This window comes from Parus major, chromosome 3 (genome assembly GCF_001522545.3).
Source record: "Parus major isolate Abel chromosome 3, Parus_major1.1, whole genome shotgun sequence".
Classification (NCBI taxonomy): Eukaryota; Metazoa; Chordata; class Aves; order Passeriformes; family Paridae; genus Parus; species Parus major.
Window position 1 is genome coordinate 90,014,917 of NC_031770.1, and position 14,632 is coordinate 90,029,548.

Below are 14,632 nucleotides of genomic sequence, written 5' to 3' on the forward strand. Positions count from 1 at the left end.
AAGTGGACTGAAAACCACTTGCACAGGTGGACAACTAGGTGAAAAACACATTTACACGTGCAAGGAATCCAGTTTTACCAGGGGGGTGGGGGGAGGAGCGTATCATGTGAGGAGCTCACAGATTCATAGGTGACCGGGAAATTGGAAAAGCAATAAAGTGAAATAAGAAACATTTGCATACACACACTCTCGCTGCGTATAAGGCACAAAACAATGGCAAACTGCCCCATGCAGCGCCTCACTTGGATGTGTCTGCAGTCTTGGAAGCTTGACTACCCTACGTTCTCCTACAAATGGACCTTGAGCTTGTTTGGAGGTTCTAGCAGGGGAGCGCAGCTACCGTATACCCTTGACCGATGAACGGTACCGTCTCTATCGGGGAGGTCGTCCTCTTCGACCGAGCGCGCAGCTTCGGGAGGGACGCACATGGAGCGTTGAGGGAGGAAGGGGACACCCGCCTAGCCAGCCAGATCAGCCGAATCAACCCTGGCGATCAATGGGGTGACAGATGTCGCAGCCAGATCGCCCTCACATCCAGACAAACCGCGCTCGCAATCAGCTATTTATAGCTCAGTACTGCCGATCTCCTCAACGTCACGGTTTGTAGCAACCACTATGAACCTAGCGGCACGGAGCATGGAATCATCAACCTGCAGCGACAAAACCTTCCGAGAGAAATAATTTTTTAACCCAGTTAAAAATTTTAGCGAAATTCTTTGGGGTTAGGTGTCTTTCCAGAAGGCTTTGCGAAACTTGCAAATTTACGGCTTCCCATTGGCGGCTGCTCCTCTCGTCCCCGTCCCGTGGCCTGGGCGGGGCGGGCCCGGCGCTGATCGCGGCTGCAGGCGGGGCCAGCGGGAGCGCCTGCCTTGGAGCGTCCTGTGCTCGCTCGGCATCGCCGCTTTAACCCTCCGTGCGTGTGAGTAGTGTGGGCCCCTGGGATTTCTCTCTTCCTGCTCCCTCCCAAACAGTGCCCGTGGCTGGTTTGGCTCAGGTGAGGCGGGGAGCCGGGGGTCTGTGAGGGGCTCAGGCCTGAGCCGTGGATCGGCTCTCCCGGTCACGGGCTCCCCGTGTCACAATGCGGACCGCTCGTCATCTCGCGTCTCCCTAGAGCGGGAGGGCTGGGGGCTGGTGGCCCGGGGAAAAGCTGTTGAGATGTCCCTGTTGAGCACGGGACGTTCCCCCGTGTTGGTGTTGCGGGTGCAGAGTGGAACCGCTTTTGGGCTGCTGCTGAATGCTGGCAGGGAAAATCGGGCCCTGGAATCCTGGATCTGCAGGACGTGCCAAGCACAGCTCGACCCCTGGCCCTCTTCACTGATATTCTTCTAGTTCATTCTAGCGGGGGAGTGATCGCTTCTTACAGCGATATTCATTTTCTCTCATTCCCTCTGTTAACCCAGCTGGCCTTTATAAGTCACAGCAAGGGAGCAAATTTTTCGCAAAGTCCCTTTTCCTCTTGAGGTGTCAGGTGTGAGGGGAATGCACAACAACCTACCAGCAATTGCAGCTTCTGACTGCAAATTGCCACTTTACCTGTTTGTGATGAAGGGCAGAGAAGGGAGAAAGTCTCTGTCCCTGACCAGGGTGCTCTTTCCATCAGATTTTAGTTCACAAGTTGGACTTTCTCTACCAGTATGGCATGGCAGGCTCAGTCCTAGGAACCTAGAACGCTACAGCTCATTTCAAACTTTTTGATCCCCTGGTATTCACAAAACAAGCACCCACCATGCCTCTTTACCTTCCTTTTGCCTCTGCTGCATTGAGATGTGTTGGGCATCAGTGACTTGTTATGTCCTGTGACCTGTCTCCAGAAGTGGCACTGTGACTCTTCTGTTTCTTTAGTTTTTTAAACTGCAAGTTAAATATCACCTGTGTTTTTTTTTTATTCTTTCTCTGTGAATGTAGCTATATTACAAGTAGCTCCTGTTTCGTTCTGTTCTTTTGTGTAGCTCACAGTGATACTTTTCTTCAGTCTTTTTGTGTGTTTCTAATTCACTGCTGTATTCATCAGTGGTAAAGACACTATTTGGCAGTGTTTTACTTCCCTGTGACTTACCTAAGAGCAATCAGAGGCCCCTGAGCAGGCAGAGGCAGAATAGCCTTTGAATTCCCATGGCCTGATGCAGTCTCATGTTTTGTGTTCTCTTTTCATGCCTCTTGGCTAACAAGCAGACCACTTTGTGCGTGGTCAAGGTCTTTTTTCCCTCTGCTTATGAAGGAGCTTTTGAAATATTGGAAACTGCAAGTTATTGTTTGCATGCCAAGAGCCTCTTTTCCAGAATTACTTGAACTGTGGATTGAAGTGACAATAAATCACCTTACAGAGGGAAAACAGCTCTCAGTTGCAGCAAGGACTTGCTGTTAGGGAGTTCTGCATGTGAAATGCCAGTATGAGTAAATTTGATTGCTGTCTTGGTTTATGGCTCTACAGTAGAATCCAGTTCCTGCTGAGGCCTAAACACTATTCAAAAAATAACAATTAATAGCCTCATTTATGAAGTCATTAAAGAACTAAAATGCTGCTTGCAAAGCAGCATTTGATCATCTGAAAAGTCTACAAAGTTTTACATAGCAACAGGGTTTATTAATAGAAAGAAATGTGGTCTGTAGAAGGATAAGTAGTGCAACACTCTGAAACTTTGTTTTAATCTGGATTATTACAGAAGAAACAGGCCATTCTTCTGAAGTTTCTACTGATCCTGGATCACATATTTCAATACTTTTGAAGTTTCTACTGATTGCTAGATCACCACAGCTAGGAAGAAAAAAGTGAGAGGCTTGAAAGTACATTCCCATGTTTCACCTAAACGTGTAGAATTAAAGTTTAGATACTTCTGGCATTCCTTGATACAAGGTTTGCCAGATTTGGAAACTTGGTTTATTGTCTCTTCTCTTTGCTCAAGGCTTGGCTTTTAGCAGTGTCTGTGTAACTTCAGTGCTGAAACTTACATTTTCTAAAAGTTTTAAGGATTTTCTTTGTGGTGACTTTTTATTTTTTCTGTTATCTCCTACTTAGCAACTTGATGCTTTTCCTGAATTTCAGAGGGATGAAATGTCTACGAAAGAATTTGACTTGACTGTGCAGCAATAAAAACAAATCAGTTTAGACTGAAACTTTGCTAAAATATTTTGTCAAAAATTAACTTAAATTTTTGTTGTGTGAGTGACCTGTGAACCGTTATCCCAGCTGCCATCAGATTTTTGTATCATTATTAACTTACTATCTTTTATAACTCTTTAGGTAACAGAAAGTTTGAAGTCATGTCCGCAAAACCAAAACTTTACTACTTTGATGGAAGAGGCAAGATGGAATCGATTCGTTGGTTGTTGGCTGCAGCTGGGGTCGAGGTTTGTTTTGGAGTTTTTAACTTCTACTGCACATTGGTAAGCTTGTCTTTGAGGCAGATCACATGTTATTAGTCAAAAAAAGAAAAGGCATCCCAAGATGCAATAGTAAGTGAACACTGGCTATTCAGTATAATTAAATACTTTTACTTCAGGCACACAAAAGCATGGCTTCAAGTTACATGTTTTCTGAGCAGTGACACTGTAAACCAGGTTCTTGCTTAACACAAGAATGTAATCCTTAATTAAGCACTTGATTACTGACCCAGAGTTGCTGAACTGATAGATGTGTTCCTTACATAACAAGTGTTATCTGTGCCCAGTGAAACAGCAATTTACTTTCTCTAGTGTTCCTGTTTTCCATTGAACACTCACACAGAGATTTTTGTTTTATTTTTCACTCCACTGGCTCCATCTTACATAATAAGCTCTAACACAAATTATGTTGTGTCTTGCATCATTTAGATGAAGCTTAGCAGGGTGAAGTGAGCAAATTGACCCACATGTGTAGGGAAATTAGAAATCTGCACAGGAAGAAAGTACTTTGATAAAACAGAGAAGGAAGATAGTACTTTAATTTTTTTCTGATAGTATATAATTTACTTATTCATTTGCTGTCCATCTTGGTGGTAAACTGGTAATACAGTTTGAGGACACAAAAGACTAGTATTTTCTCTGAGTGTCCTCTTACACAATAAGTTGGTACAGTACATACAGTTACTTGTGTACTGAGCCAAGGAATAGAAGTTTTTCAAAAAGACCACCAGTCTTTTTTTTCAGGCCTTGCATAAAACAGAACTTTTTCTGTTCCTCTGTCATTTCATGATCATCATCCAACTTCTCTCCATCATTTGTTCCTATGTTTTAAGTCGCTCTCACTTCTTGAGTTTTGTTTTTTTGTGGGTTCTTTGTAAGTTTAAAAAAAAGCTGTTGATGAGTACCAGTTGCTACATTTTTTCCTTGGAATATTCTTTTCTCAGCTTCTCATCAGCAGAAACCTGGGTTCTGAATTTTAGACTGTGATCATACTTGCTATGGTTGAACATTGGCAATATGTTAATATGCCTGATCTTCTGGGGTTTCCCTAGTATAGCAAATCTTAATTACTAAAATGAGTGGCATAGATGTTATGAGAGAGGCTGACTGAGCAAGGCATTTAGGGATTGGTAACATCAACCATTTTCCAAGTCTCCATGTTCTGCACTGATCACAGACATGTATGGCACATGTAGAAGTCTAACTGGTGTCTTAATCTTGAACTTGGTTCCTCCGTAAGTAACCCTGATTGGATTAGCCATCCTCAGCCATTTGAATGCAACTACATTGATCTGATCACCGGCAATTCTCTATCTTTTTGTTTCTCATCTTGTGAATAATTAATCTGCAGGTGTCTGAAACATGCATCTGTACTAAAGTTCTTGCAGGGCTTGCTACTTGTACATTATTTTTTAAAAGCTTTGTTTTAACTTCCAAAGAACTTGTTCCTGTCTAGCTCCCAAATCAAAATATCGTACAGCAGATTTTTTCCACATTCCAGAAAGCATCTTAAGAACAGCCTAGACTGTTTCACATTACACTACCTGTTTAATACCAAGCAAACCATCCTCACTCCAGTTCTTCTTGCCTATTCTTTTGCTAGGGTTGCCCGTAGGAGCATTTATCAAGTGTGACAATCCAGGAGATATTGCCAGTACTTCTGTCCTTGTGTTCTCCCTTAAAGCCACATCTGAAATGGAGAGAACCATGATGTATATTCTTTTCCTTTTATGGTGCTTTAAAGGTTTATCTGTTCTAAAAATGTGAAAAGATTCTTATTTCCTCTTCTTCCTCACTCTCTTTTGTCAGTTTGAAGAAGAGTTTTTGGAAACACGAGACCAATATGAGAAGCTCCTGCAAGGTGAGTCCATATGAAATCTCAAGAAAAGTGTAACCAGACTTAGAGAAGATGGGTGAAGTCTTTGAAGACTGTATATGTCTTCTTTCCCACATAGAAGAGTAAAGCTGAGAGCTGTGAGCAGCTGCAGAGGCTGTTTTTTATCACATGTGGACAGATGAAATCACAAACTGAGTATCTTTCCAACCTGGAGGGTTTGCCATGCCTCTGGATTCTATTGTTCTCCATTTGTCTACATATCCCACCTTAGCTTAAGTCCCACAAATTTAACTATGGGCTTCAGTAACCAGAAAATATGTATCACAAAATTTCATTTTATGATCTGATGTTGTAGTTGATAGCTTGAAATATATCTTTTCCCATCTTTTAGTTGTGATTTCCGCCCCCAGCTTCTCTTTCTCCTAATTGTTTACCTGGTGTTAAGTTACCATGGTTACTGAAGTTCCTCTCCTCAGCCCCACGGCGAGAGGCTGGAGAGAGTAAAGAGAGGACCCTGCTGGCATTTCCAGCTGCTTGAAGTTTCTTTAGCCCAGGAGACCCTTCTTTCCAACACGGAAGTTTGTAACTCTGTTTTTCCTGTCCCAGAATGCCTCTGAGCTGTGGAAGCTGAAAGGGCATGCTTCCCTTCCCTTTCTTTCCCTCCTGTGTTGCCAGGAAACCAGCCTCTCCCCCTCTCTCCCCCTCTGCCCCTCTGTGGAGAATACTCCTACACCTTTGTGGGCATTTGAAGAAGTTGGTGTCTGTTATTTCTTATCTTGGTGTGCGTAACCTTGATTTGTAGAAAGTTTGTAAGATGTACTAACTGAGAAAATAATTGGTTCTTTCTCTGATGTTCCCTCCCTCCGAGAAACCCTGTTAAAAGAGACCCCCCAGACCCCAAATCCTTGCTCTCATCCTTTGGATTCCCCTTCACAGAAATAAACTGTGGAATGCAAACCAGAGAGAGAGTCCCCCCCTGATTTCTTTACTTGCTCCATAGACTTGGATTCTTGAAGAAAATCAGTGAACCCCACAAACATATGCTGGCTCAAAACTCGAGTGAAGAGAAACCTCATCACTGAGCTAGCTGGGCCACACTCAAGAAGACTGAGTCAATCTGATACATCTTAAAGATTGGTTGTAAGAGAGATATCTGTAAATCTAACATTTGTTTCAAATATTGTCTGAATAATGGAACAGAATTTTTTTTTACATTGTTTAGAATGAGACACTTTTTACTCAATTGAAATGTTTAGTGTGATTGTCTCCATTGCATTTCAATTTTATTTTAAAAGCTGCTATACACAGTCCTGACTGCAACTTCAGTTAATTTTTTTAAAGGAAGGATGGTAACCTACAGTAATTGTGTTTTTCAGTTTAATTTGTCTGCACCACTGAAATTCTTTCTTTGCATGGAAGAGCTACAGTTTAATACAATGACTACCCACAGAAAGATCACTATAAAAGCAATAATCCTCTGAAGACAGCAAGAAATCTGATGTGGAGTTATTAGATCAGTCAAATAATGTGTGTCTTTCCTTTCAGGTGGATCCCTGCTGTTTCAGCAGGTGCCCATGGTGGAGATTGATGGGATGAAGATGGTGCAGACAAGAGCCATCCTCAGCTACATTGCAGCAAAGTACAACCTCTATGGGAAGGACCTGAAGGAAAGAGCCTTGTATGTAACAGTATTACTATTCTTGAATTTAATGTAGTAGCTCTGGTGCATCTAGAATTAATTGCATGGCTGAACATACACCTGTGCACAATCACCTGTGAGCCTTAGTGATACACAATTTGCAGTGAGCCTGAGAGGCCACAGTTAGATGCAAGCCAACTGATGTGTTCTAACTCAGTTACTTTTCACATAAAAACATTTGAGTCATGGGTTTATTGTGCCTTAGTGAAAAATTAATACAGCCTGACAGAGGTATTTGAGAGGTGACTGGCATATAGATGCTGAACTCCTTTTGTAACCAGAAAACTGCAAAGAAATGGTTAGTTTCTAACTTTTGGCTGCAAAATAAGAGCTGTCATTGACATTATCTGTGAGTGCATGCTGTCCCACTGTGCCGTAAAAAAGTGCATGGTTTAGGTATTTTGGAGCTGGGGAAAGAACAGCTAAAAGCTGTTGAAAAATTATTGGTTTCATGTGAAATGAAATCCTCGATGTTGTGTCTGTGAAGAAGAAAAGGTATGATTGGGCTGTCTCAGTATGTAGCATTTTGAATGTCCATCTACAGTACAAAACCTGCTCTCATAGTCTGGAAAAGGGACAATCTGAAGAACTGATATACTGATAATTTAGCTGGATGAAGAACCTGGTATGCTTCGGACTTCCAACCCCATTATTTATCTGTTTGTCACTACTTGGACTTTGGATGAAATTCTGAAGGTGGGATACATCCAGATAATTAAGTCAGTTGGGAATGACTCCTTGTGGTGCTGTGTGTTTCTTTGGTGATTGTGATCTGTTACACCAAAGTTACACTCTTAACCTCTGTGCAACCCTGTTTAAACTTGCACAGAGAAGCAAGTAAAGAGCCAAAATCATTACAAATACAAGATTCGCACTGTGACGTATTTTTTTAATTGCAGAAATAATTTCCATGAAGGAATGTGTTCGAGATTGCTTAAAAAAAGCATTTCTCAGATCACACTGCAGCCTGAAAGCAGGGAGTGGGGGGGAAGGTACCACAACAGGGGGATGGAAAATTCAGTGTTTACTATCCTAAAACAAATATAAGGTAATTCTGCTTGTGAGGGTGCCTTCTATTTAAGGTTTTTGTTTGCTTTGATTTTAAGGATTGATATGTATGTTGGAGGAACTGATGACCTTATGGGCTTCATCTTGATGTTCCCTTTCTTATCAGCGGAGGATAAAGAGAAACAACGTGCTTTTATAGTTCAAAAGGCGACAAGCAGGTATTTCCCAGTGTATGAAAAGGTATGGAGGAGGACCATTTTCTCCCTGATTCTGGAAGGATAGCAATGGGTATATCACCACAACCAGCAGCAAGTGTCAGTGCAGTACTTTAAACCAGGACTGTCTGTTGTCTGGAGTGGGGGTCAGAACAGTATCAGACAAGCTGGGGTGGGTCAACCCGAGAGTCTTTCATGTATTTTCTTCCCCATGTCCAGGTGAGGGAGTGACAGAGCAGCTGTGATGGGCACCTGGTGCCCAGCCAGGGTCAACTCACCCACAGTAATTTGCATTGCAAAAGCATTGCTAAATTGTCTTTGTTAACCATTTCAAATACAAGTCCATTGGGTTTTTCTAAACACAGCAATACACAGTTAGCACTGCTGACTTCTAGCCATACTGGAATCTTGGTGTTTTTCTAACTGATAATTTGACAGCTAGAACCCAAGAGGTACTCTCAATGGAAATTAATATGCATGGACAGGATGATCTAGCAGGAATAGCTCCTCTCTGTTTTAACTAAAGACAGTTTTTCACTTTGCCAGGTCTCCTGTAGGTGGTTGCCAGAATGCATTCTGCCCGATATTCCACTTGTTGCATCTTAGCCCCAATGCTTTAGGCCAATCACCTCTCTTTTATACTCTATTTTTCCATTGAAGCTGTAAGAATGTATAGAAAAAATCCAGATAAACTAGACTTGAAAGGTGTGAACACCAAGAAGGTATCTAACCCTATCGTCTAGTACACAGGGTTACCTAGAGCTATTGGAAGAAAGGATCAGTAAACCCTGGGATTCTAGATTTCTGCTGTAAAATGATCAGTGACTGCTGGCACATCCCCTGTTCCCCCTGTTAGCTGCATGGGAGAGAAGGGTGAAAAGGAGACAGTAATATTGTCAAAGAAGGTGTGCCCTGTGCATTTTGAAAACGTGAACCTCAGCTGGCTATCCATACCTGAGTGTTTTCATCCATGACATTTCTAGGTTTTGAAGGACCATGGGCAGGACTTCCTTGTTGGCAGCAATTTTACCTGGGCAGATGTTCATCTTCTTGAAGCCATTTTAATGGTAGAAGAGAAGAAGTCAGATGTGCTCTCAGGCTTTCCTCAGTTACAGGTACTTTGCAGTAACAAGATGCTCATATGGCTCTAAATGTGATAAATGATATTTCAAAGTATTCAAATTCAAAAAAGTATTTGTTACTTTTTCATTGTAGTCTTGCTTTTCCTGCTTTAGGAAGAGCCTTGTAAAATGTTTCACCTAGAGAAACTGTCATTTTCTGGAGTAACCCCTGTACACATCTGAAGAAAAGCAGCCTCCCTTTTTTTTTTTACTCACCAGTTCTGTGATACTGTTAAGTGGAAGGTATTTTCTGGATCATAAGAACTGATCTGAGTAATGTACATATTAGAAACCACAGATTACTGTTAACACTTCATCCCATATCAATACAAGACAGAGGGCTCATTTGTTACTGTGGAAAATAAAAGGGTTGAAGTGAGTGGGAGTAAAATTCATCCACAGTTAAAACCATATTTCCTGTCTTGTCTCCACATACAGCTTCTTAAAGGATGTTACATGAATCAGTAAAATAGTTTTTTGTCTTGTTTTACTTTCTGTTCTTTAAATACCATGTACTTACTGTTTGCCTTTTAGGCATTTAAAGCAAGAATAAGCAGCATCCCCACAATCAAGAAATTTCTTGAGCCAGGAAGCCAGAGGAAACCTGTTCCTGATGATAAATACGTAGAGACTGTCAGAAGAGTTCTCTGCATGTATTATGATGTAAAAGCAAATTAGTGTGCCTGGCTGCAGGCTGTAAGAGAACTGCCAGATTCCACACGGCCAATTACACCACAAAGGAAGGCGAAGGGGTGTTCGAGAGGTGTTAAAGTGGGCAGGAGGTTGTGCCCTCACACAAAATACAGTAGGCAGGTATCTTTTATAACACTTCAACACTAGCCTATTTTCTCCTTCATTCATCACAAGATTTTTTTCTGGTAATTTTAAGCAAGTGAAATGGCAGCAAGCACAGTCTCACTAGAGATTTTGTGAAACACCAGAAAAGAGAAATGTGAGTTGCTGACTGATAGCTTCAGTATGTTGTCCTATTTCCGAGGACTTTTTTCTAGATCCAGATCAGATTTTTAGATGAGGATTGCTTCCAATGTAGGCTTTTCTTCTTCTTTAATATCACTGTTGGCAAATGAACTAGTAGTTTTTAAAGAAAGTAGGAGTGAGGTCTTTCTCTTGCCAGTTCTGCTGGACATCAGTGATTTGTCTAAATGTCAACACTGTGCCTTTATAACTAAGCTGCATTTTTATTACTGAATTAGGAAATAAACTGACTGCCAAATGATGTTTTTGTTTAACTGCTGTATCTAGAGGACCTGTACTAATCAAATAAACTTTTTATGTAGTCACATTGTTCTGTTGTCTTGTGAATGAAAGCTGGGGCTTGAAAACATTTTTCTTTTCTTGAAGGATAAATTCTTTATATTTGGTATGAGGAGGATCGTTGCCCACATGCCTCATGGAAAGGCATATTTTATTTGTGTTTATAAAGAAGAGAATGGAGATGTGAAGGAGAGGTAGTAAACCATCACACAGACCTGATATAGCTCCTATCTAGTACCAACCAAACTCAAAATGTTGGTTTTTTTAATCTTTTTTTTTTTTTAACACTGTGGTTTCCACAGATAGCTAGAAAAAGGAATTTAAGATGGTTTTAATCACTTCAACAAATGGCACTTAGGTATTGAAAAGCTGCTTTGCAGGATGTTACCTTGGTGTTTCATACTTGTTATTTATAGTTCTACATTAATGACACAGTTTACAAGAAAAGACTTGTGCTCAATCTCTAATGGCTCTGGTTTACTCCTGTGTTAGCTGTGGGTTGAGAAATAAGATGCTGCTTGACACTGCTTGGGATGTAGTAAGTACACTCATCTGATATTTGATGAACAAGCTGCCCACTTGAGAGCTCGTCAGACTCCCCAGCTTCAGAATGATTGAAGTTTTCAGTGCTACAAACACTTTCCCTCATTGCCAGATTTACGAAGTTTGCACTGACCTACAGTAATTTAGCAGCTAATGTAATATCAATTGCAATTACAGTTCAGTCCTTGGTTTAATCTCAGAATAGCTTAATAGAAAAGTTTGGAAAACGCTGTAGTTGTTGACGATAATTCCTTTGCTAAGTGAACTTTTCTCCACAAAATGAGGAAAGTTGTGGTGTAATGCTGTTCAAGAGTTCCACAGAGAAAGATGCAGCAGTTGTAGGAGGTGACTCTGCCAGTACTTGTTGGTGATAAGCCTAACAGCTGATGGTTATTCCTGTTAGTAAATAGACTGGTACAACAGCAATGAATGTGAGCAGAACTATTGGCATTGAAGCCTTGTCATCAACGCTGCATGTGTTTGGGACAGAATTAACTTCAGCATAGCTCAAGAGTGGTTGTGTGGACTGAATGATACTCAAACAGCATTTGGGACGCTCTTGCAGCACATTTTCCAGTTTAATTTTGTCCAGAAATAATCCAGTTTGTACACCTCAAGATCACACTGTGATGGGAGCCAAAGCACAGGTAAGAAATTAATTTTTAAAACATCCTGCTAATGTAGACATACCCTATAAAGTTCCATGTCTGGCCCAAGTGATGGTTCATTTCCTGATATTTCAGTAAACTGTTGATAAGAACTTCATTTTGTTTTATTATTTTTTACTTATCGTCTTGGTTTGTTTTAAAATGAAAACACCTAAAAGTGTTTATATCGTGTAGACTTCTCCATACAAAGTCTGCAGCCATGTTTGCTTATGCTGTGGTGGCAGGGCTACATGATGTGACAGTGCTGTGGGTTAACTCTGTCTAATAGCCTTCTCATTTTGATATTCCCAAACAGGTTTGTCAATCTACTCTCTAACCTGTAAAGAGCAGCAGGTTTACAGGCTGTTATTGTGATCTTCCATATTCTGGGCAAACTAGGGATGAAATCATCTTAAATCTAAGTGTTTTACAGAATACCTTTTTTTAGTGAGCAAACTTGAGTCCTGGTAAGCACTCTAGCAGTAATTATTTAGGGTGTTAGCTGACTTCAGTAATTCTTTTACAACACATAAGACCCATCATTTCTGTTACCAGCCTTCAAGACAGTGGTAAACAAGTAAAATACACTGATGTTTGCAGCTATTTCTCTTATGTCTCTCAATGTTGCCAGCCCAGTAATTCCTGTCTAAAAATTAGTTAATGCATAACCTCAGGATTTGTTTCACTCTTACCTCTCACAAAGCACTTAGGCAGGCAGTTTTGATGTGTTCTCCGAAAAGGACTAGGGGTTTTCTTCAACTCTTGCCTCAGTAAGACCTATACATGTACAAATCAGCTTGAGCATCATTCTGATAGCCAAGAAAATTATGCTTAGTGGAAGTAAGAGTTATGATCCCCTACAACCATTTTTGGTTTAAAACACTCTGCCAGTGGAAGGACATGTTCATTTCCATCAAAAACACTGGGATAATTCTCACTGATTTGCTTTAGTACAAGTTATGGTTGCTGATGACTGTATGGCATCTTTACTGGTGCTTACATTGTGCTTGCTGATGTTTTGATTACAGTTAAGTCTAGTGGAAGTCTTCTATTTGGTTAAGCACATCTGAACGGGCAAAAGAAGCATCAGCTATTCACAGGAATTTTTCAAGTCTCCTGCATGCTTCTTGTGGCACTTCACACCTGACTATAGCAACACTAACTGAAAAAAAAGGCAAGATGCCAGTTCAGGGAAACTAGTCAAGTCGGCTGACTGGAGGATTCCTAACACTGCTTCTAGCAAGCACTTGACAGATATTCCTATGCTTAGTATCACTTGTCAATTGCCACCATAGGCAAAATAGACTTGATTTGGGGAAAAATTTCGTTATTACCAATTAATATAGTTAGTGAGAAAGAAAAGCAAAAACTTTAACACCTTCCTCCCACTTCTCTTCCCAGACTCAATCTCCTTCCTTCGTCCCCGACTCCTGTCCCATCTCTCCTTCTCTGCGTGTATTTGCAAGGCCCCTTCTCCACTGTTTATCCCTGGCACTGTACCATGCAGTGTTTTGCCCCTTGTTAAACAATTCCTCACTCCCCAGCTGTGGTTCAGCCTCGCCTTGAGGTGGGCGGCTGTGTCCGACTGGAGCCAGCTGTGTCTGCCCCGGCCTCCCTCACGGAACCGCCGCAGCCCTCGCTGGAGCCAAGGCATCATACAGCGGTGCCTGCTGTAATGAGCTGGTCCTTCCGCGGGTTTCCAAGCGGGTCGTGAGGATCACTGGGACCTGCTGGTGCTGGTTACACCTTTGAGGTCCAAGAGGGGAAAGTTCGCAGACCAGAGACGTGTAGGACGTGGGCACCAGGTCGCCTGGATGCTGCTGGTGCAGAGGAGTTCTCAGGAGGCTGCACTCGGAACCCAATCTTGAGTCTAGGAAAGGCTATTTTATTTGCTGCTGGGGGGGAAATTGAGTCGTAGGCAACTCTTCGGCATGTCCCCGGGCCCCCTTTGAACAAGGCGGGAGCTCTGGGCATGGAACTAGCCTGACATGACTTTTCCTGCCCCCAGGTGGGGCCCTGCGCTTTCCGCAGGTGCCCTCGATGGGGGCTGGCTGGAGGAGGCGCTGCACCCCAAGCCATCCTCAGCCGCAGAGCCCCAAAGGTACACCCGCACTGGGGAGGGCCTGAGGGACAGACCCTGGTACAGCAACTAAAAACCTCTAAGCACCAGATGCTCGTTTTTAACATGTGACTACTTTAGGAGTCAGTGGCAACAAATAATTTTACCAGAATACAGTTTATCTGTGAGGCATGGTTAACCTCTGAGCACCTAACTGGAAGCATGCCTGCAAGCCACCTTGGAGTGCAGGACAGGAGACTTTTCTACAAGAAACAGGGTTTTTTGTGGCTTTTAATTTCTGTGGATAGCGGTTGCTTGCAAAATTTGTCATTGGAAAGTCTCTCTTATCTTATGGAACCTTCTTATAGGCTATGCCATTTATGGGCTATGTTAAACATATGGGGCATTATTTTAAGGACCAGTTGTTTGAAAGTCAAGGGTTTTTTTAACCTATTTCTGAGATAATTTTTATTTTTGAGCATAGCAATTCTTCTTTTGGGGGAGGCAAAGGGTTTTTGTTACTTTTATCTCTCTTTGTTCTGGCTTTTTATGGGTCATAGCTACTTGAACATTTGCTTGCTTTAGCATGGGTGCTTTTGCTTATAATTTGAATATTTTTAATATTATATATTTATAATATACAATTATATTTTGAATATTATAAATCTGAATATCCTCTATAAGGATATAGATTTATACATATAAATATTATAATATTTACATACTATATATATAATACATAGTATATATAATTATATTTATCCCTATAGAATTATAGGGATATTTTAGTGTATTATAGTCTATCACTATGGCCTTACTGAAAGAATTTTAGCTTAAGACTAGGGTA

At 41.5% G+C, this 14,632-nt stretch overlaps 1 protein-coding gene across 4 annotated transcripts; it reads left to right on the forward strand.

Annotated features, from left to right (window-relative positions):
• Positions 1-808: 808 nt before the first annotated feature.
• On the forward strand, positions 809-10,564 carry LOC107202465 (glutathione S-transferase 3). 4 transcript variants are annotated; one of them, XM_015623236.3, is made up of 7 exons: positions 809-919; positions 3,242-3,384; positions 5,191-5,242; positions 6,764-6,896; positions 8,024-8,165; positions 9,124-9,255; positions 9,796-10,564. In XM_015623236.3, exons 2-7 carry the CDS (start codon positions 3,262-3,264, stop codon positions 9,937-9,939), a joined length of 726 nt encoding a protein of 241 aa, XP_015478722.1. In that variant the 5' UTR covers positions 809-919; positions 3,242-3,261; the 3' UTR covers positions 9,940-10,564. The 4 variants fall into 4 exon arrangements, with proteins under 4 accessions (XP_015478722.1, XP_015478725.1, XP_015478723.1 ...); XM_015623239.3 differs by having other exon boundaries at positions 3,242-3,348; XM_015623237.2 differs by having other exon boundaries at positions 865-994.
• The last annotated feature ends 4,068 nt before the right edge of the window (positions 10,565-14,632 follow it).